The following is a 21,736-nucleotide window of genomic DNA, read 5'->3' as shown; positions in this document are numbered from 1 at the left end:
TATATCCAAGCATTTTTTATTAAGTCAGGTAAGGAATCTTCACATTGTAATATACCGGCTGTATACATTTATAAGGGCATGTCTGCAAAGAAAGCTGAGTGTAGGTTGGCAAGGCCAAACAAGAAGACATTCAAAAGCTAACACAGTAAAGGTCATGCAAATACTAGCACTGAATCATGACAAAAACTCACTCTATTATCTCCAAAATTTACATTTTAACCAGAAATAACCTGATGAGCAACAGGCTATTAATAACCATATACACATTTTACCTGACTAAACCATACCAACTTACTGCTTTGATTGGAAACAACCCTTAGAGCAAAGCTTATTTTAAGGAGTTACATGGCCAAATGCATGCCCTTTATCCTTATGCCTTAAAATCCCATGTATGGTGATACTCAAATCAGTACAAAGAGAGACACTGTGAAGACTGAAGACACTGAATAGCAAAACAATTCAGTGAGGCTAAAAATAACGTGGTCAATGTAACTTGGGTGAGTGGTGTCAAGAACCTTGAGACCCTAGTGACAGTCTTAGTGGCAGCTTGACCTACCCCATGACAAAACTGATGATTAAATGCACGATGGCTCTAACTAGTCTTTGTTAGTGTGATCTTGTTCATTATCTACAGTTTATAGCCACCAATGATGAGCAGGTACATAGAGATCCTTCTGCAAGCTTAGTCTCCCAACACCCTTTATTCCCTACTCCCTACCCTCCCAAAATTCCTTTACTTTAAGCCAAAAATGAATTCAAACTTGCAAGAACTACATTTAGGAAATAACATGTAAATAAAGGGAGATTCACTTTACTTATACTTGTCACCAGCAAACATTATAAATGTTTGCTCTTATCCCATAAACCAGAGATAACACCCACATTAAAAAGAAAAAATCTTGAAAGTAATGATTTTATTGTACAGCAATTGAATTTACCCAAATGCTTATGACCACAAATGTTTTTCCAACTAAAACTATAGAGTTACAGGAAGTTTGGAATTCATGTTAGATACTAACGATCTTCAGGCTTTGAAGATGTCATTGCATGAAGAAAATTATGGGAAACACTGTTCCCGATAATTATGTACACCCTTAGTGTAACATATGGAGACCACTGCCTCCGATACAAACACTGTGGTAGGCAAAAACTACCTTGTTCTTTATACATTATGGAAGACACTGCTCCCGATAATGCGAGTTAAGTTTGTGACAAAAGGTACTGGAAATTTTGCAAAATTGATTTTAAGTTACATCTTGAATAAATTGAGCTGTAAAATTTTGCAGATGTTAAATACTACCACGGCCTTAAAATGTCATTTTATCTTTAACTTGGCCAAAACTCACTGCACTTAAGGGAACTGTATTTTTCTGGACAGTTAAAAGTATAACTTGATTAGGAATCCCTTGTTAAATTATATTCTCGTCTAGCTCTTATTATATTATTTTGTTTGGCTTGTGGCTTCCTCCTAAAGCCCGCAAGTGCTGACCGTAAGTGCAAAACTTCCAGTATCTGTGGGTCTTGTCTTATTAGCAGATGCTGCTTTTATTAAAAGAAAACGACAGTATAACTGTCATAATTATGGAAGGCACTGCTTCCGATAATTATCTTCTATAAAAAAAACACTATTTATAGTGAACTCTGTCACTGATAAATAAACAATAAATATCTCAGTGCCAAAATGATAGAAAGCTTTCCCAAAGACTAACACTTTGGCCAAAACTTGCCAGTGTGTTCTTGTAAAGTCTGACGAACTGAGTCTAAAATTGTTCTTTTTCAGAAAATGTTGGAAAACAAAAACAAAGAACTAAAGACTACTGAGCAGATGTCAGAGAAGAGAAAATATGAAGTCTTTGGCTTCTGGTCTCATCATAAATACGTCAAGGTTAACCAGTAAGGCCTTATTCCGCAAACAGACAAACTTCCTTTTATCCAGCAGAAGGACCTATTTCAACCTCGCTGGCAAGAAAGTAAGTTCTGTCTCTTCTTAAAGTAACGGTCTAACTTGGGGAAATAGAAACCAGCTAAATCCTTAAGGGCACACTGCTCACATGGAGGATTGGATGGAGACAGGGAAATAACATCCAACTACCACTATGACCCTCAGCATGTATCAGCTTCCCACCTAAAGACACTATAAATGCCCTCAGGACAGCTGGCTCTGACATCTTCATGACCATGATGTGAAGAGGAAGTGACTACAAGAGACTCAAAATTTAAAGATAATCTGAGAAGGTATGAACATGGAAAGTGTTATCTATTGTAACTTGAAGTCCAATCTAGTGCAGGTCCAATCCTGCACTAAAAGCTGCTGCCTAAACACATCAGATGATTGAGTAGAATTTTAACATTAGATTTTAGAGCTCTAATGAAAATTGAGTACAACCAGCACAAGTCTAGAAATGAACTACCCTGCTCTTATTTAATTATGCATGTTAAATTTAAAACTCATTGTCAATATCCCAAATGTCACCAGAGAGGGCATTTGCAACTCCCTGAATAGTCCAAGTAGCTAGAGCCAACTGGTTTTTGAAGAATGTTTCATTAAAAGCACTAATATTCCTTTGACGAAGCTTCAAGCTCTCCACTAGCGCTGAGAGAGTGTGAGGGCCAGAGCCCCAGAAGATGTGTCGGAAAGGAAACTCTCTTGGAGATACATAGGGTGACAGGAAGTGATACTCCACCTATAAAAGAAAGACAAAAGAACTTAAACAGTGCCGTGGCCTGGACACATTCTCCTTCCCAATGTTACAACCCTCCGAATCAGACTACTGAGAACTCAGCTCCATTACTGTCTTGTAAGGCTGAGGCAAACTTTCAACACCACGGTTAAAGTAAACTAACCTGTATTTAATACAGCATGGTCTTTAATCCACTCAGGAGGCAGAGTCAGGCGGAGCTTTGAGTGCAGGCCAGCATGGGCTACAGAGCTCTAGGACAGCCAGAGAACTACACAGAGAGACCCTGTCTTAGACACAGATCAATGTGTGTTTTATTTGAGTATACACACCACTCAGTGCAGTCAGTTCTCTCCATTGTCTTTATAAGGCTTCCTGGGACCTAACTTAGGTAGCTAAGATTGTACAGAAACTGCTTTTACCTTCTTAGTTGTCTTTTTTGTTTCAGTGCACTTGGTTGATTGAGACAAAAAAAAAAAAAAAAAAAAAATCTCTTTATAGCCAACTGATCTGGAATTTGCTATGTATGCCTCCAACTTAGATCTGCTTGCCTCTGCCTCCAGTGCTGAGATTAAAGATGTATACCACTACACACAGCCTAATTAGCATATGGAAGTCTTGAAATACATCCAGTTTCTCCCAAATTAACTAGGATAATTAGCAAGACTTCACTCATGACCAATTTTCATTAATGATTTCTTCTAAAAAAAAAAAAATTGCTAAGGTTAGATTGGAAAGATGGTTCAGTGGTTAGATATTAAGAACACTTCCTGCAGCCGTAAGCAGTGGCTCATGCCTGTAATCCTAGCACTCTGGGATACAGAGGCAGGAAGATCAATTTGAGTTTGAAGCTAGCCTGGTCTACAAAGTGAGTCCAGGACAGCTAAGGCTACACAGGGAAAACAAATCTCAGAAAAAATACCCAAAAACCAAAACTGCACAAACGCAACAAACAAACAAACAAACAAACATTTGCTATTCTTACAGAGGGCTTGGGTTTAGACCCTAGAACCTACATGGTAGCTTAAAAATGCTATAACTCCAGTTTCAGATGACAACCTCTTCAGGCCTTCTCCAATACCTGGTATACATAAGTGCATACACACATACATATATACATATATATGTATATATGTAGGCAAAACATGCATACACATAAATATCTTAGGTATCACTGAGCTACCACTGCTGTTCCTAAATGTTTTTAAAGCATAAAACAAATAACACAAGATTACCATGTTAGATCATGATAATAAAATCTGTGTTCAATTCTAAAGCAGCAAAGACTTCTAGGCCCTAGTGCTACCCACTTTTATATAAACAGAAACACTGTTAAGTGCACTTACTTTCATGATCCGGTCGTTGATTGCCCTCATGACAAATCTGTTTGCTTTCTCAGCATTGTGAAAATCAGTAGTTAGTCTAGATGTAGCACGGAAGTAGTCTCCACGAGCAGAATACAGCCACTGTAGACTTAGACCCATCTCCTGTCAAAGACAGACATTAAATTGCTTATTAGATGTTATGCTTCTTTTAAGGTGGTAGACAGGGGTCACATTCCCTGTAGCCCAGGTTAGCTGGCCATCAGTAAAGTGAACCATGCTGGTCAAAAACTTGTCTTCTAATCTGAAAAGCCACATGGGAAAAATCTTCTGAATTTAAACAAACACTAGATATTCACTCAACAGTAAGTAGCACAGTAGCTGGGCAAAGGTAAAGGTGTTTGCCACTGAGACCGAAGAATGCATTCCAATCCCCAGAACCTACAAGGAAAGACAGAAACAACTCCCCACAAGCTTTCCTAACCATCACGTATGTCATAGCATGTAACAAAATAAATGTAGAAAACATAAAAACACAGTATTTACTGGCTGTGCTTTTTCTATCCAAGTCAGGTCCAACCTATATGGACTACCTGGACCACAAACAGCAGAAAACAATACAGCTCTGCACTGAAAATACTTGTAGTCTGTCCTACATTTGTTTGTAACCCAACAAGCTTTTCAAAGAAGTTGTGGGCTTTAAGCTAAATTCCCTCCTAGAAAAGACTTCATACTGCTGAGACTTTGGCAACAAGAACCTTAGAAACACGAACTGGTTTGTCATTATGAAAAAAAGAAAAAAGAAAGGAAAAAACCCAAGAGGTTTTTCAACTACTGTCTGATGCAACGATCCCCCTTTGGGCAATGATTCATAATAGTCAACAGTTGGAAATGAGGTACACAGTAACTGACAAATGGACAAAGAAAATGCAGATGTGAAGAAAATATATACACAACCAAATATCATTCAGCCACACATACACACAAAAAGTTGTTCCTTGCAACAATTAAAAAAAATGTCAGGCACAGAAAAATAGACACCATCAGATGTATCCAATCTTTTTTCTTTTTGAGAGGGGGTCATGGCCCTAAGTTCCTTATGTAGCTAAAGCTAGCTGCAAACTCAGGAGTCTCCCAGGACTGCACACGTAAACCACCATGCTCAGCACGTCCAACTTCTAATATTGGAAATGATGTTGCATCTACGGAGTTCATGAACAAACTGACATAACTGAATTTAATAAAAGGTGGCGAAAACCAGCTAATGTTTATTTATCATCGTGTCAGGCAACAGTCATAGCAATCCTTGCCCATATGTGGTCAGTGGCCGTAGGATAGACACACCTGATGTCATCTGTAGCAATATAAAAGGCAGATCCAAGTACTGTAATGGAATGTACACTAGAGAATAATCAAAACCTGCTGAATCTGGTGGCACACAACTGTTATTCCAAGATTTTAAGGCTGAAGCAGAATAGTGTTTCAAGTTCAAGGCCAGCCTGGGCTATAGCAAGAGTCTGCCTCAGAAAATAACAATAACAACACACATACACTTGATTTCAAAAAGCTGTGAGCAGAATGGTCATTACAAGCAGTAAGGAGGAAAGGCTGGGAAAAGTAGCAAGGAAGAAAGTAAGGGTAGTAAAGTAGAATAGACATAAATATAAGCCAGATTAAAAGTAAAATTAGGTGCTTACTTTGATATCTGCTTTGAACTGGTTCAGGTCCTTCACAAATGACAGTACTTTGTTGTTATACATATCATAGTCCAGGCCCAGTTCAATGTCATGGGTAAGTTTAATAATGAGCTGACCAGCTACTTCTGCTGCCGCACGAACCATTTGGTTGAGCTCAGGAACTTCCCGAATCAGTACATCGTAGGTATCCAAAGAGGTGCCCAAATAAGGATAGTCCTCATCCTAGAGGACAAAGAAACACTGCTGTACCGGTGTGGGTTAGGAACAGAAGCCTCACCCTCTGGACTTACCAGCAAGTTAACAGAGTGTCAAGACCTATGCTCTTTTTGTAGAACTCAGTTGTCTTCAGACCTCACTCCACATACCACAGGTCAAACAGGTACTCACACACAGTAAATGTGTTTAAAAAACAAAATAAAACAAACAAACGAAAAAAACTTATAAAGCCCTTCAACCCACAGGACCTGATTCTTCTATTTATTGAAACCATGGCAATAGCAGCAAATCAAGTGAATCCCAGGTTTGTTAGTCTACAAATCCAGATGTTTCATTATTCCCTACACTTGCCAAAGTGATTCAGTAATTTCTATCCTGGCTCCCCAATACTAAGGCCAGGATCTCATCATCCTCATCTAAGTCTGCTACAGGATCAAACCCCATCCTTCTGTTTGCCCTTCTTGGCCTTCTCACTGGCTCTTATGACAATGTGACCAGTTCCATGTTTTGTCTCATAATCACCTTAAACCTGTTTACTTTTTTCAGTTTCTTCCAGATAGGGTTTTCTTTGTGTAGCCTTGGCTGTAAACTAGGCTAGCCACCAACTCACAGTGATCTGCCTGTCTCTGCCTCCCTGAGTGCTGGGATTAAAGGTGTGTGCCACCACACCCGGCTTGTTTGGTTGTTATGAAGAAACATTTCTGAACATGTAAAATACTTTCAATAGGTATCTAGAGTGTTGTTCAGCAGATTCTAAATGGAAATATATCCCCACACTATAAAAAATTAAATCCTATTACTTAAATTATGTTACTGACATTTAAGCAAATAATCAAATGCTAATTAAGATGGCTAAAATGACAAGTTGAATAACCTTTCAAAATCTTTTAAATAGTGAGAAGCGTGGTTTTAAAGTTAAGACAAGATCTAATGAAAATGCTGTAGAGTTAAGTCTTACCTCACAAAAACAGAAAGAAACTGCTGGTATTCCAGAATATGCAAGAAAAGGGAAAGCAGCATTGTCAAAGGAAAGTTTCTCACTGCGAAGAAAAACAAGAACAAGTATTCTACAATTAGTCCTGCCATGCCACACCTCTTATCTGATAACCAAACAAATCCCTATAGGTAGAGCTAGGCTCACTGCAGGTCAGGCTTAGCTCTCATCTACTACAATATGTGCATTTACTTTTCTCTACTCACACTTTGTTGACCCAATTGCTGTCTCGATATAAAGATTTCCCATCAATCGGATGCCTTACCTGTAAAATGCGAAATACATCATTAGTTAGGCTAGTCACTAACATTCTTTTCTCTACAAACACTAAAACTCTCAGTCATGTACCTGGCTATACTGTCAGTCCCTTAGGCAGGGTGCCCAGTCTTTCTTTATAGGCAGTGGAACTATAAATTTCTCCAGCAATGCCTGTCTTTCTGCCTTCTTCCTTAACTGACATCTTATAAGCCTATAAGCATAATTTTTAAACCCTCTCTTACCTATTATAAATGCTTCTTTCTGCTCACTTCTTTGTAGCACACAACTAGCATGTTTGAGACCCTAAGGTAACTCATAAGATTCCCACTGGAGAAAGGTAATTATCTAGTTATTTATTTTTCCTCCATCTTTAATCACTCCATCATTCTCTATGTAATTGAAGAGACTCAGTATTCTCTTCAATGTATTTCTTCCTCATTCAAAACTGATCATGTCTGCCTTTTTCAGTAAGTATTTCCTCTGGTGTTATTCAAACCCTTCTAAATCTTGTAAATTCTGACTTACAATCTCCTGTGAGTACCTACAATACAGTTCAAGTCCACGGGCAATAATTTTAAAGATGTATTCTGAGAATCTTTCATACTCTCATAGCTCAGTAAACTGAGGATCAGTCAGGAACATGACTAACGCTACTATAGAATTTACTTTCAATTCCTATTGCTTATTGTTAAGTGTTTTGTTATCTTTGACAAAAAATGTCATACAATTTTGTAACTAGGTATACTCAATACTCACGTCCTGCATTGTCTTCTCCATAAGTGCATATAATAGTGGGCTGCCAGAAACTTTGAAGTTCTTAGTTCCTGTAAAGAAATTATTTTTTTTAAACATTTTTCCCCTTCCTAGACAAGCAATTTTCATAGATAGTTCTACCATTAAAAGTACCTGAAAAAACATAAGCCTAGGTTTGTGGCCCTATCCAATAACCGCTAATGAAGCAGACAATCACGTTAGGAGTCAGCTGGGTGTGGTTGCACACACCAATCCCAGCACTCAGGAGGATCTGTGAGGCCAGCCTGGTCTAGAGAAAAACCTTGTCTCAAAAATCAAAACAAAACAAACAGCAACAAAACTTTGGGAGACAAGAGTCAAGTACAGTCAGCTTTTCTTTGGCAGTGCTGGGGTTCGACCCAGAGCCTCATTCATACTCTACTGCTATTCAGCTCAGGGCAGTCTCTGTAACTGAGCATGGCCTGTCTTGAGTGCGTCCTGCTCCATCTCCAGGTGCTGGGATATTGGCAGGTGTGGGTCATAATGTCTGAATGGCATCAACATTGGCAGAGTGGGACAGAATAACCACAGTTGAGCTGAATACAAAATAGTGGAACAGATACTTACCAAGGACAACCTTATCCAGATTAATATAAGTGAAAGCTTTTAAATGCAGAGATGAAAGGTATCCCTAGAAGAGAGGACACAATTAATACACTAACATCCATTAAAATATACATGATAGCTACTACTAGGCATCCACTTTGAAATCTGGATTCCATTGAGACTTAAAATACAAAGGCAAAAATGGTCTATTGACACCTAAGATAGCTTAGCTTCTGGAGGACAATATACATACATATACATGATGGACATAGAATATGTAATACCTCTAGCCACTCAGTGGCACCAACAGCTCCAAAGTCTCCTGCACTCCAGCTGGCAAAGATAATGCTTCTGCTGGGTTTAAACCCACCTGGAAGACGAGAAACTAGGTTCACCTTGGGAGAGGTTATAGGAAGATGGGTAACTAAGACGAATCAGAAGCACTTAATTCAAGCTTCAAACAAACACCTTTCCTTTTGAAGCCCCAGGAGGGAGAAAAAAAACTTTTTTTTAAAGTAATCTTTGTAGGACAGCACCTATAGAACAGTTTGAGTACATGGCAAGGCACACCTTTCTCCTTAATCTCTGGACAGTTACGGTTACAGTGTTGAGTTATTTATGTATCTTCTTTGAGAACAATCTGCTTAGAAGGAAGCCAAAATATAGATTATTAGCTGGGCAGTGGTGGTACACGCCTGTAATTCCAGCACTTGGGAGGCAGAGGCAGAGGAGAGGCAGAGGCAGGTGGATTTCTGTGAGCTTGAAGCCAGCCTGGTCTACAGAGTGAGCACCAGGATAGCCACAGTTACACAGAAAAACCCTGTCTCAAAAACAAAACAAAACAAGGTAATCACTCCCCTTATTCTGACACTTAATCTATGTTGTTCAAGGCTCACTTTAAATTCACAAGTAACCCACCTGCTTTTAGGCTTCCAAGTAGCTGGGACTACAATGCCAACACACAATGCTGTATCTATAAATAAATTTTAGGAAGTATCTAGAGTACTTTGTGATAATTCCTTTAGGAAGTGCATGTACCACAGCCCACCAACTGCCCTGGTTTCATTTTTCTACACTAACACATTTTGCTTAAAAGCAACACTTTAGACTTCTATTCAAAGAATGTAAGATACTGGGTGTGGCAAGACCGTAAGAGGAAGTCTTGGAAGTGGAATTATAATAGTTAGGTCTTAGCACAGGAGTATAAAGGCATGGTGTTATTTTCGGGTAAACTCAAAAATCATTTGGCTTATCTTCCGCACACGTAAGACTAAGATCTGTGGCTTATTATGATACTATACTTTTCAGGGTTTCGAAGAACTAGAGGATTGCTAGCTCAGTCAATGAAAACACACAAGCTAGTGAGAACAAGACCGCTTTGTCATGGTGAGGCAGTGGTGGTGCGTGCCTTTAATACCAGCACTCGGGAGGCAAAGGTAGGTAGGTGATCTGAGTTCGAGGACAGCCTGATTTACAGAGTTCCAGGAGAAGCAAAGACAGAGACAGAGAGAGAATTTAAGATTTATATGGCCACACCACTCTGAATGTACCTGATCTCATCTGTTAAGAATGTAGATTATAAGTAAAATTGAGCAACACAGAATGTAACTGATAGAAAGATGGAGCTCACAATGTTTTAAGGTCACACTTTTCTTCTGTACCTTTTGTAACCATGTCTGAGAAGGCTTGGGCAAGTTTCAACAGAAGACCTGTTCCCACAGCAGACTTTGCAGCACCAGGGCCCCAGGCATCTCTCTGGGCTCCTACTACAACATAACGGTCTAAAAAGAAAAAAGGCAACATACAATCATGTTTTTTGACAAGGCCTCACCAAGTAGCACAAACTGGCATCCAACTTAGGATCTCCACCTTGGTTTCTCAGCACTGGGATCACAGGTGTGCTACATGTCCAGCTTTGTTTTGTTCATTTTCAATTAGAATTTTAAATTCTATTAATGAAATCTAAAATAAGCTCATTAGGTATGAAAGCCAAGTCTAACCTCTGTAACAGGGCCTGTACCCTGTTCACTAACCTACTGCATACATTAGTTATGCTGTTTTTATGCTACATGGACAGAACTGGATAGTTTTTATACACTATGGCTCATAATACATGAAATGACACACATCATATATGTGATCCCGTAAGAAAACCACCAACCTAAGCAAAAAAAAGTTTTAACAAGCTGGTATTACAAGGCCTTGTTAGCTTCCAATATATTTAATTCTCAACAATTCACTTTTTTGGTTGGGGTAGAGAGCTCAGTGGAGAAAAGTCCAAGACCCACATGGACAGAAGTCCTGCCATCTGTCCACAGACCCCAACAGGTGCTGTGGTACTCATGCATTTACATACACTAAAATGTAACAAACTTTTTAAATGATTAGAAGAAGATACCTGATGTTGAACTCTATCTATAGCTCTACATATACATACACGGTCATATGTATATACACAACACATACAAAATTCACTTTAGGGCAAACAAGACTTAGCATTTACTTTATGAAACCAAGATAAGCTAGCATCCTTCCTTCACTAGACACAACTGTAGTAAGCAAGACAGTAAAGTACAAAGCAGGGTCTTTACCTGGTTCCTCAAAACCTTTAATAAGTCCAAAGATGTTAAGTATTCTTGTTTCTTTTATTTCGTTTTTCACAGTGAGCTTAACATTTTGATTCTGTGATAATTCCAGCTTACATGATGAATCTATATTCCAACTAGAAGGACACCTTCCTTCCATGTTTCTAGAAATAGAAAAAAAAAAAGGCATTAGCATTTTGAGCTAGTATTTCTTTCTCTAGTTTACAAATCTGAAATCTGTATAGAAAGGTTCTACATTAAAAGACATAGCTATAGTTAATTTGCACTTAAGATACATGGCAAGATGGATTCATAATGAAGATCTTATAAATCTACTAATACATTCTCATGCTTCCCAACCCTTCTACTAACAAGAATATGTGTTTTTTTTTGTTTGTTTGTTTGGTTGGTTGAGACAGTGTTTCTGTGTAGCCTTGGCTGTCCCAGTCTCACAGAGATTCACCTGCCTCTGCCTCCCAAGTGCTGGGATTAAAGGCACGTGACAGCGCTGCCTGGCTTGATAATAACATATTTTGTTCCTTGTGTAATTACAACCTCACTATGTAAGAGCTTCCAGATGAACTTACCCAAATAGGTACTCTGCAGCCTGTCTTGAGATTGTCTGCACAGGTATATTAGGCAACCCTGACGACTGAGATGGTGGAAACTGAGTATGATTGAAAGAGGGAAAGCCAGGTGTATATGGGTCACCAGTTCCTAGATGAGCCTAGTAAACAGAGAGTAATTAGTTCTATCCAGCACTTCAGAAGTTGCCTGTGAGACTCAGATATGGTAGCCCAAACTAGAATCCTAAAGACCTGAAGTCTAAGCATTTCTAGAAAATGTAGCTTAAAAAGTAAAGTTACTGTATCCAAACTTTTTTCAATTCAAGATACTATTAAAAAAGCATTTTCAGCAATTATCTTACTTCTTGATAAATGTCTCCATTTTTTAAAAAGCACAGTAGATGCAATGCAGGAACATCTAGAAAAATCACTGACTCCAGAAATAAGAACTCACATGTCCAAAGAATGGAAGGTCTGCCTTAACAATAGGGAACTTATTCTTGTCCATGTATATCAGGACACCAATTGCATTAAAGCTTTGGGCATTTGCAACCTAAAGAAAAATACCAAAATGCAAGAAATGAAAATCAGTTCATACAAATAAAAATAACATATACTAGAATCTATGCTAAAGAACTTCTATAGCGAAATCTTCCCCAGGTAAGAGCACACCAATTAGTTGTACAGTAACAAATTGTCAGCACTGAAAACAGATACACAAGAAGCAGTGATTGAGCAGCTTGTATTTATATGTTTAGGTACACATGCGTGTGCACACACACACACACACACAACAAAAATGAAACAATGAAAAAGAGGCCAGAAAATAAAGAGTAAGAAAAGGCATTATAGGTAGGTTTGAAGGGACGAAATAAAAAGAGGAAAAAATAATTATAATCTACAAAAATAAGATAGCCATACTCACCTTTTCTGCAAAAGTGATTTCTCCTGCTCTAACAATCACTAAAGATCCATTCACAGCATAATTTAATTCTTCAAAGTCTTTTTTAGTGCCAAAATTAGCATGGACCAGTTTACCCTAGGATAAAGGAATTAAGATTTAATGAGGATCATTGTATCAAAACTGTTATGAAATCTAAAACAGATCTGATCATTCTGAGAGTTTGTGGTGGCACATCTGATATTTGTGAAAAGAGAAATGCAATGGAAGTGGTCTGTGTGAATAGAAGGAGGAACAAGATTTAGAGGAAGGGTTTTCAATCTGAGGGTTACCACTCTGGAGGCTGAATGAACTTTTCAAAAGAAACCATCAGAAAACAGATATTTACACCACACTTCAGAACAATAGCCAAATTGGGCTGGAGAGATGGCTCAGTGGTTAAGAGCACTGTCTACTCTTCCAGAAGTCCTGAGTTCAATTCTAGCAACCACATGGTGGCTCACAACCATCTATACTGGGAGTTGATGCCCTCTCCTGGCATGCAGCTATACATGCAGATAGAGTACTCATAAATACATGATAAATAAATCTTTAAACCCAGGCATGGTGGCCCACATCTTTAATCCCAATGTTCAGGAAGGCAGAGGCAGGCAGATCTGAGTTCAAGGCCAGCGTGATCTGCAAAGCAAGTCCAGGACAGCCAGGGCTGTTACACAGAGAAACACTGTCTCCACAAACAAATAAAAAAGATAATTTTATGGTTGGGAGTCACCACAATATGAGGACCTTGGAATTTATTATAAGGTAACAAAGGTCTGAGAGTCTGAACCTCACCATCAGTTACTTTATACCTGGGTATCAAATTTCCTTAGTGGACAGTGGAAAAGAAGTCAACACACTATTTTTACTTACAGTAACTTCTGCAGCCTTACTATATGCCACATAACCCTCAGGGTTCTCCAGGAGGTACGGGCTACCCCTTGAATTCATGATGGTCACAGAGTTTTGAGCAAGTCTAAAAAAGTTAAAAAAATAAAGTTAAAGCCATCCTTAAAGAAAAATTTAATAGTTAGTACACATAGCATTTGATTTGCATTAATTGACTTAAAGAAATTGATCTCTACATTTTAGCCCTGATTTTCATTTTGAAAAGTCTGATCTCTGAACATATCTCAAAGTAGTTACTTCTATAAAATGAGCTATTCAACATACCTGCCTTTCACTTGAATCTTCACGTAATGTTCATCTCGCCAGACTTTGCTGAGTTTAAATTCACTGAACTGATTTTCAATATAATAGGCAAGATTTTCATCTTCTTGAGATCCAGCCTCACGAGAGGTATATGTATTCTGGCTCAGCTGCCTGGAAGAAAAAAAGTTTTGTTTTGAGACAGGGTTTCTGTGTAGTACTGGCTGTCCTAGAACTTGCTCTGTAGACCGGGCTGTGTAGTCAGAGATCCATCATCCTCCTTGTCCCATGAGTGCTTGGATTAAAGGGATATGCTACCACCAGCCAACTAAAAAAAATGTCTGCATTAATACATCTATTTTAAATAAACATTTACTTCAAGGCTCAAGCAAATTGTTTTAAAAATATTATCCTTCATAGTCAAGATAAATGAACTGACTCTGGGTTAATCAGTTAAAAAAAGAAACCAATGCACCAATGGCTTAAACAACTTCACACTTGTTTTTAAAAAATCTATTTTCCACGAAGGGTGCTTTAAAAGCCTCAGCCTTATGTATGTATTTGTGTAGCAGTTTTAGGAGAGGCAAGATCAGTACTATCCCTTATACTATGGATAAACCCAGCAGGTACTGTAGTGTACAACACACAAATACAAATCAAGAAAACCTTTGCAGAGGGCTAACGAGGGCTCTGTGGCTCAAAGCACTCAGGCTCTTGCAGAACCCACACCCACAGGCTCTTCCAGCACCCACATGGTGGTTCACAACCATCCATATGGCCTCTATAGGCACCAGGCTTAAGTGTAATGCACATATATACATGCAGGCAACACCCATACATATAAAACTTACAAGAATCTTAAATTTTAATTTAAAGATTTAAAGAGGGGAGCAAACATTTAGAACAGCAAAAAATCTGACAGCCCACAATAAACTACAGCTGGCACAATGGTTCTGAAGAAAAGGAGACACTCCAGATAAGCTCTACACATCTGCCCGCCCCCAATAAAGACCATTCAGATCAAGGTCAGACTTGGGAAGTCTCAAACTTACTTGATGATGTCAGTAAACTCTATGGTGTCCAGTTTCTCTGACAACAGTTTTTTGAGGTCTGCCCAATACAAGCGAGAAGGTTCAGGAACATCTTCTTCTGTTTCGGAAATGGTTTCTGGCTCGCCTATCTCAGTTTCTGCCAGTTTCACACAATTGTCCTTTTCTACACGTTTACAATAGCCCAGGTAGCCGATCATAAATCCTAAAGACAGGAAGTTTTTAGAGCTAAACTTACAGAATTCCTTTTTAACTTATCCCTGAAAACCCTTAATATTCTGTGTACATTTCTAATGCAACATCAATGTAATGGCAAAGATTCCTGGTGCCCAGCATAGTGCCATTTAAAAGTACAAAGCATCTCCTGGCTTTGGTTACAAGAATACTTTTGAACGGCCATTCTTACCAATCAAGAAGAAGATGACGACTGCAACAGTCACAAAGTAGACTCTTCCGTTAAACCTTTTGGGTTTTCTGACACTAGCCTTCATGTTATTGTCAGCATTTTCTTCTTCATCTACAGCCAGTTTCATCTCCACATGACTGCTATCTCCATCTACCTGCCGAGCAAGGCTAAACCGGGTGTATGACAATGGCTCTCCACCAAACTGATATTTTGAAAGAGAGAAAGTGATACAAATATTAAGACATTACAAACATTTGGTCATATGCTATATACATGATACTAAGACATACATTCATAAAGAAAATGTTACATTTTCTAATACTCTTCTCTGTGCCCAATTCTATCAATGGCAGATAAAGGCTAGCTAATAATTTCCAGGGTATCTCTTTTGTATGTTTCCTATAACATTTATGTATAGAGTATGGGAATCTCACCATGTTGCTCAGACTGGTTCTGACTCAAGAGGTCAAAGAATTTTCTTGACTCAGCCTCCAGTATAGCTGGAACTATTTGGAACATATTTTAGTTCTACCTAGCTATAAAACCTCTTCAAAAAAAACCCAAAGCTACCTTATTCTTATATCATTTCCCATAATTAACGTAAACTGGGAAGCAAAGGAAGATTGAGTTCAAATACAACTTAAGAGTGGGTATAAAGCAAGACCCTGTCTCAAAAAACAAAAACAGTAGAACACCTTTCTTTTCTTTGGGGGGCGAAGGAGATCGGTTTTGCCTTGACATTGCTTGCTCAGATGTAAAAGAATGCCTGGTAAAAATCTGAGTATCATTTTCTGCTCACTGGGTGAACTCATTTTTTTACTGTACATTTTTGCAGAAAGATGAAAATATCTTACCAAGTTAGAGATTGCTGATCTGGCTTGATTCATCATCCTAAGCTGCCACAAGGAAGCACCTAATATTAGAAAATAGAATTAATAGCTAGAGATCACTGCATCAGATTAATAAGGGCTTTTCATTACCATGTATGTTCACCATAATATACTAAAATTGTCCCTAAATATAGACACCTTTCTAGAAAAGCTTTGCATTGAACTAAAATCTCTCTATGGAGTTCTGGCTGGGCTTGAACTGAGTGTGTCAACTTCCCACACTATACCACCTGTCTCCTAGACATTAACTACAATATTCAATCTAGTGACAACCAAGTCAGCGTGACCCTTAACTGGATGCTGAATTGAGGTGGAACAGCAGAGGGAAAGCTAAAAAGGACAATACTGGGCCTTGGGATAAACAAGAAATCTGAATACAGAGAACACTATTCCATGTTAGATCTAGAGAATGTTATAATTTAGTAGATCATTGTTCTTAAATTAAAAGTTAAAGAATTTAGTAAGAATCATGTTATCAGTTGCTGGAGACATGGCTCAGAAGTTAAGGGAAAAAAAACTAATTATAATACCATCACTATTTTAAGTAATCAAAAGAAAAAATTACACAGCGGCAACCCCTTGAACTCATCATCATTCTGCCTCTTTCCTCCCAAGTACTAGGACTGCAGGTGTTTATGCTGTGTCCACATAAATATAATTCAAAGACAAGGAACTTACTACTACCTGAAAAATAATTAAAAACTACCAGAAACTAGGAAAATTAAGTCAAGACTGTTATTCAATAAAACAGTCAGGTCTAGTAACACAAGCTGTAATCACAGCACTTGGAAGAATGGAGGATGCTGAGTTCAAGGCAAGCCTGAGCTAGTAAGACCCTATACTAACCAACCAAAAACAAACAAAAACCCTTCTAAGTCTATTAATGTTGTTTAATCCCTGAGCTTTAATGATCAAGTCACATGCCAGACCATATATGTTCTCAGAAGCACAATCTCTTGCCCCTTCTGTTACACAGTTTATCACTGCCCCTGCACCAGAAACACAGACCCAATCGCTAAGAGCCAGAACTAGAGGGCCCCACCCCTAGCCAATTTTAATCTTTTTTCCAGGAAAAACCAGCTTATACTATAATACTTGTCTGAAACAGCTATTCCTAAACTATTACAGTCTCCCCAAACAACTCGTCTTAAGTTATTTAGCTTTGCAATACTAGAAATCCCACCAAGGATGGATACTGATTCATTCTAGTTAAGTGGTCTACTACTTCAGTACTAATGTGATAGCACATTTAAATAAGTGACCAAAATAGTTAACTAAGATTGAACAATTGAGTCTGAACAGGCTGGTGGTATTAATGTCTAAATGGCTTTGTATAATTATAACAAGTACACTTTATTTTGAGAAACATGTTTCTATTTTAATCCATATAACCAAAATTAAGAATAACATAAAAACCAATTCAGGGGCTGGAGAGATGGCTCAACGGTTAAGAGCACACTGACTGCTCTTCCAGAGGTCCTGAGTTCAATTCCCAGCAACCACATGGTGGCTCATAATCATCTGTAACGGAATTTGATGGCTTCTTCTGGTGTACATGAAAGAAGAACACTCGTGTAAATAAATAAATCTTAAAAAAAAAAAATTCAGAGCAGCGGTAGTGCTTGCCTTTAATGTGACAGCAGAGGCAGGCTGAGCTCTCTGAGTTTGAGGTCAGCTTAGCCTAGCCTATAAGGCTACACACCCTGTCTTGCGGAAAAAAAAAAAAAATTAGGACTATTATTCTAACACTCAACTTTGCATTTGTGAACACCGCGGTATTCCAAAACAGCCAAAGTGCCAGGCCTAGAGGCACATGCCCTTAATCACAGGACTTGGGAGGCAGAGGAGGACTCCCTTCAAGGTCAGCCTGGTCTACAAAATGAGACTCTTTCAAGGTAAAATACAGTTATTCCTTAAATTTTATGTTTCAAACTTAAGTCACTCACCTAAAACCTCACGTATAGCAATATAGTTTTTACTTGTAAGAAACTCTTGAATTTTCTTCCAAGTTAAATCACTGAATGTATACATACTGAAAGCACGAGAAAGACAAACCAGCTAAAACACCAGTCTATAAACTGGAAGCTATTAATGGGCCACATCTAAAAGCAAAACAACTCTCATTTGGCTTATTATCGCAAGATGTCACCAATGTCAATTTCTGACAGGAGAAAGCTAATGTTGACTACTTATACATCTTTGATGTTACCAAAGATTTAAAAAATTCAATTCCAATGATAAAATTCAAGATAAATTTAAAAACTAAGACAAAAAGATACACATGTGTTTTGATCCATGACCTTAACTTTGAGCCGTAAGATAGAAGATAAGCAAAGACACTAGCCAGACTAAGCACAAACCAATAAAATACACGACCTTGAAGTCTACTTTGCACCATTTTAAAACCAGGGCTCTGAAATTAATACAGGGATGGTGGATGGGGACAGAGGCAGAGTGAGATAGCTGTTACCATTCCCTTTCCTGAAACAATATGCCATGCGTTGGTTTGACAAGCACAGTTCACTAGGTAAGAGGCTACGTCCAAAACTTGAGTTCACACAGAAGAAAATTCTGAGTGAGGACCGGATCCAGATCTTCAAAATCAGACAGTACCAGTCCCCATCTTCTACCTAGTCTTCCTGTTATTTAAAAATCTACTTGTTTTGGTTTTTCAGGAGGTTTCTCTGTGTAACAGCCCTGGCTGTCCTGGACTTTGTAGATCAGGCTGGCCTCAACTCACAGAAATTGCCCCTGCCTCCCTGAGTGATGGGATTAAAGGCATCCACCACTAAGGCCTACTTCTTTACTGCATACTTAGACTCTTCTTCCTATCTGAAAATATTGAATATTAAGTGGCAATTATAAGAAGCAAAGTTACTTTATTAAGTATTCCAATACACTGTTCGACAGTAGTGGCACATGCCTTTAGGCCCAGCACTGAGGGGGGAGCAAAGGCAGATGGATCTCTGAGTTCAAAGCCAGGCTGGTCTACAGAGGGAGTTCTGGGACAGCCAGGGCTGTCCTGTTTCAAAAAAACAAAAAAAACAAACCAAAAAACAACCAAATAAAAAAAGGAAAACAAATAAAAACACCACCACAGTTAAGTAAGTTTTGAGTTTTGTCACTGTTTTTAAGACAGGTTCTTACTCTTTAGCCCTATTGATCCACCTGCCTCTGCCTTGCCCAAGCGCTGGGATCAAAGGTGCATGCCACCATGCTCACCCAGTTAAGATCTTAGTTTTTAGTGGCCTAACTTTGCTGGGTGTGGTGACACAGGCCTTTAATCCTAGGACTCTCCAGGCAAAAAAGAGGTGGATCCTTGAGTCCAAGGCTTTCCATGGATTCATAACAGGACCTTCTCTGAGAAAGTCTTTATGGGGCTTCAAACTAAAAAGCAGGAGGAAATAATGCTAGTGGGTTTTCATTTCCACACAGCTTTCTAAAATGCAACCAGAAGGTCAGAACCACTTGAGGTCACTGAAGTTTATTTTCATGTATCACTCATCTGGGAGAGAAGTAAATTACCTACACACAATAAAACACAAGACCAGAGGTTCATTTTCAAGTAACTTTCGTTGTTTAACTGAAGTTCAGCCAAGTGCCTTGCTCCATTATAGATAAGCACACCGCCACAGGAATATACCTGCCTAGCCTTAGGGCGGAGTTAGCCAGACAGACCTAGCCACCATCAACACAGGCTAGGGTCACAGCCACCATTCCTTGACATCCCCTCAAAGTAACAACAATGTTAGGATATATATAACCCTTTGAAAGACAGCTGATACTAGATTCCTGTATAAAGCACACAGAATTTATTATAGTCCTGAGCTTCTGGACTCAAACTCAGGAGGACCCACACAGGCTAAACTCCATTTTCTTTGTAGATAAGGTCCTGAATCAGCTTAAATGTCTTTGTCAAAAAGGTCATACTCCACGGCTCGGAGCCAACTGCATTAGCCACCTAGTATTCCAAATTCATGTAATCCTAGATATAAGTACCAGGTAGCTGAGAATTTCTGTAAAGGACTATTTCCCACTTCAATCCTATTAAAAAAAAAAAAAAAAAAAAAAAAAAAGCACAAACTAAACAGCAATCCAGGTATGTATAGCAAGATCATTTCATTTTAAGCAAGGGGCAAAGTGTGTTAACTGAAGAGTTTGCAAATACAATTTTCTGACCCTCAAAAACCACCTTAAAAGAGCTGTCCAATATCATGAGCACGCAGGTTTTCTACAGCTATTTCTAAACAGTTCTTACAAAGAGGTCTTATTTCTATGTTCTCCTTTGGGGGGGGGGGGGTGTCTGTTAGCGATATTCTTATTACCTGCAACGTTCAAACCTATCCTGCCCTGGAAAATGAGATCCCACGCGCTGGGCCAAGAGGCAGAGCCTGGCAAGAAAGACCAGGTTGGGGCCGAAGTTCCAACGTGCGGATCTTGGAAACTCCCCCTAAAAGTCCATGACACGGTAACCGAATAGGAAAAAAATAAATAAATAAAAAACCTTTGTCCTTTTCAGCGGTGACGGCAGCTCTGCGAGGGGCCCCAAGGTCACCCACGTACCCCGACAGCCGTTCCCTGGGGCGACTTCCTGGAGCCGCAACCACGTGTTCCGGGCGCAACGAGCCGACGCCGCAGCGTGGTGACCCCTTCACTCTCGAACCCGCGGCCTAGGACCGGCCTGCGACGCCGAGGACGAGGACAGGGGCGCAGCGTGCGGCGGCTCCCCCCACCCAGCCCGCTGCACCTGCCGCCGCCCGGGCCCCGCAGCCCCCCGCCGCCTCCCCGTCCGCCCCTCCGTCCGCCACCGGCCGGTCGCTCTAGTCCGGCCGCAGCGCGGGGCACGGGATGCTCCCTCCGAGCCGCTGACAGGAGAGTCACTCACTCCGAAGCGCCTCCTCCGCCAGCGACGCTGCAGCCCGCGCTCCACACGCTCTCTGCAGGGAGCGCGGCCGCCCGCTCCGAATTATAGCCCGGCCCCGCCCTCGGCCGGCCCCCTGTGCTGCGTCACTTCCTGCCGCACGTACACCTACCGAGGTGCTCGGGCCAGACCGCCGGAGGCGAGCTGCGCGCGCAGCCAGTGCGTGCGCCGCGGGCTGGGGAAAAGGCGCCAAGGCGGCAGGTGTCCGGAGAGCGCGCGCCATTGGCTGGAGCTTGCTTTCTCCTCCGCACCGTCCCCCCCGCCGCGTCGCTCGAGCTGGCGGGTCGCCCTCCGCTTAACCTTGACCGACGCCCAACCCTGCCGTGCGGAGTCCGAAGCGTCAGCCTTTACTCCGAAATGTTCCTGCTTATAGTGAAGCAGGCTTAGGTCTCCGCTAAAACCGTGTCGTGAAGACGCGCTTTGGGGCCTCAGAAACGATTCACAAAGGAAAACACTTTAAAAGCAAAATGCAAATTTTATTTATTTATTTATTTATTTATTTATTTATTTATTTATTTATTTATTTATTTATTTATTTATTTATTTTTAAGGTCTTAGAAAGCAGCACTTGAGCCGAGCAAAGAGCTTCCAATGCCTAAGAAGTTGAGCCTATGGAAGGGAAAATAGAAGCCAATGATTTATTAGGGTGATAAAAGTTGTAGATTGTCTTGCTTGTTTATCGACGTTATAGCCGTTAGAGGATTGTTGCGATGCAGAGCAAGTGAAA

The 21,736-nt window shown here is 39.8% G+C and overlaps 1 protein-coding gene across 5 annotated transcripts; it reads right to left on the bottom strand.

Annotated features, from left to right (window-relative positions):
• Tfrc (transferrin receptor) lies at positions 1 to 21,071 on the bottom strand. Of its 5 annotated transcripts, XM_055624987.1 has the most exons (21): positions 20,974 to 21,071; positions 20,652 to 20,769; positions 20,414 to 20,538; positions 16,053 to 16,111; positions 15,199 to 15,400; positions 14,796 to 14,997; positions 13,768 to 13,917; positions 13,468 to 13,570; positions 12,580 to 12,693; positions 12,109 to 12,207; positions 11,676 to 11,815; positions 11,095 to 11,252; positions 10,165 to 10,284; positions 8,788 to 8,873; positions 8,525 to 8,588; positions 7,922 to 7,989; positions 7,114 to 7,172; positions 6,872 to 6,953; positions 5,698 to 5,919; positions 4,025 to 4,165; positions 1 to 2,684 (listed from the first exon to the last, which is right to left on the bottom strand). In XM_055624987.1, the coding sequence occupies exons 4-21, from the start codon at positions 16,086 to 16,088 to the stop codon at positions 2,442 to 2,444; spliced, it is 2,289 nt and encodes a 762-aa protein (XP_055480962.1). In that variant the 5' UTR covers positions 16,089 to 16,111; positions 20,414 to 20,538; positions 20,652 to 20,769; positions 20,974 to 21,071; the 3' UTR covers positions 1 to 2,441. The 5 variants fall into 5 exon arrangements, with proteins under 5 accessions (XP_055480962.1, XP_055480960.1, XP_055480961.1 ...); XM_055624985.1 differs by lacking the exon at positions 20,652 to 20,769; XM_055624986.1 differs by lacking the exons at positions 20,414 to 20,538; positions 20,652 to 20,769.
• Positions 21,072 to 21,736: the final 665 nt, after the last annotated feature.

Source organism: Psammomys obesus, unplaced genomic scaffold, assembly GCF_907164565.1.
Source record: "Psammomys obesus unplaced genomic scaffold, mPsaObe1.curated_primary_1811, whole genome shotgun sequence".
Classification (NCBI taxonomy): Eukaryota; Metazoa; Chordata; class Mammalia; order Rodentia; family Muridae; genus Psammomys; species Psammomys obesus.
Note: the sequence above shows the minus strand (reverse complement) of the source record. Positions and strands in the feature narration are given on the sequence as shown.

Excerpts from the sequence above, each read along its gene's own strand:
- Tfrc (XM_055624987.1), bottom strand. The coding sequence starts at position 16,088 with ATGATGAATCAAGCCAGATCAGCAATCTCTAACTTG. Across the intron at positions 10,285-11,094 it reads TAAAGGTTTTGAGGAACCAG|ACCGTTATGTTGTAGTAGGA; the intron begins GTAAAGACCCTG and ends TTTTCTTTTTAG. Across the intron at positions 7,173-7,921 it reads TGGAGAAGACAATGCAGGAC|GTAAGGCATCCGATTGATGG; the intron begins GTGAGTATTGAG and ends CGCATTTTACAG.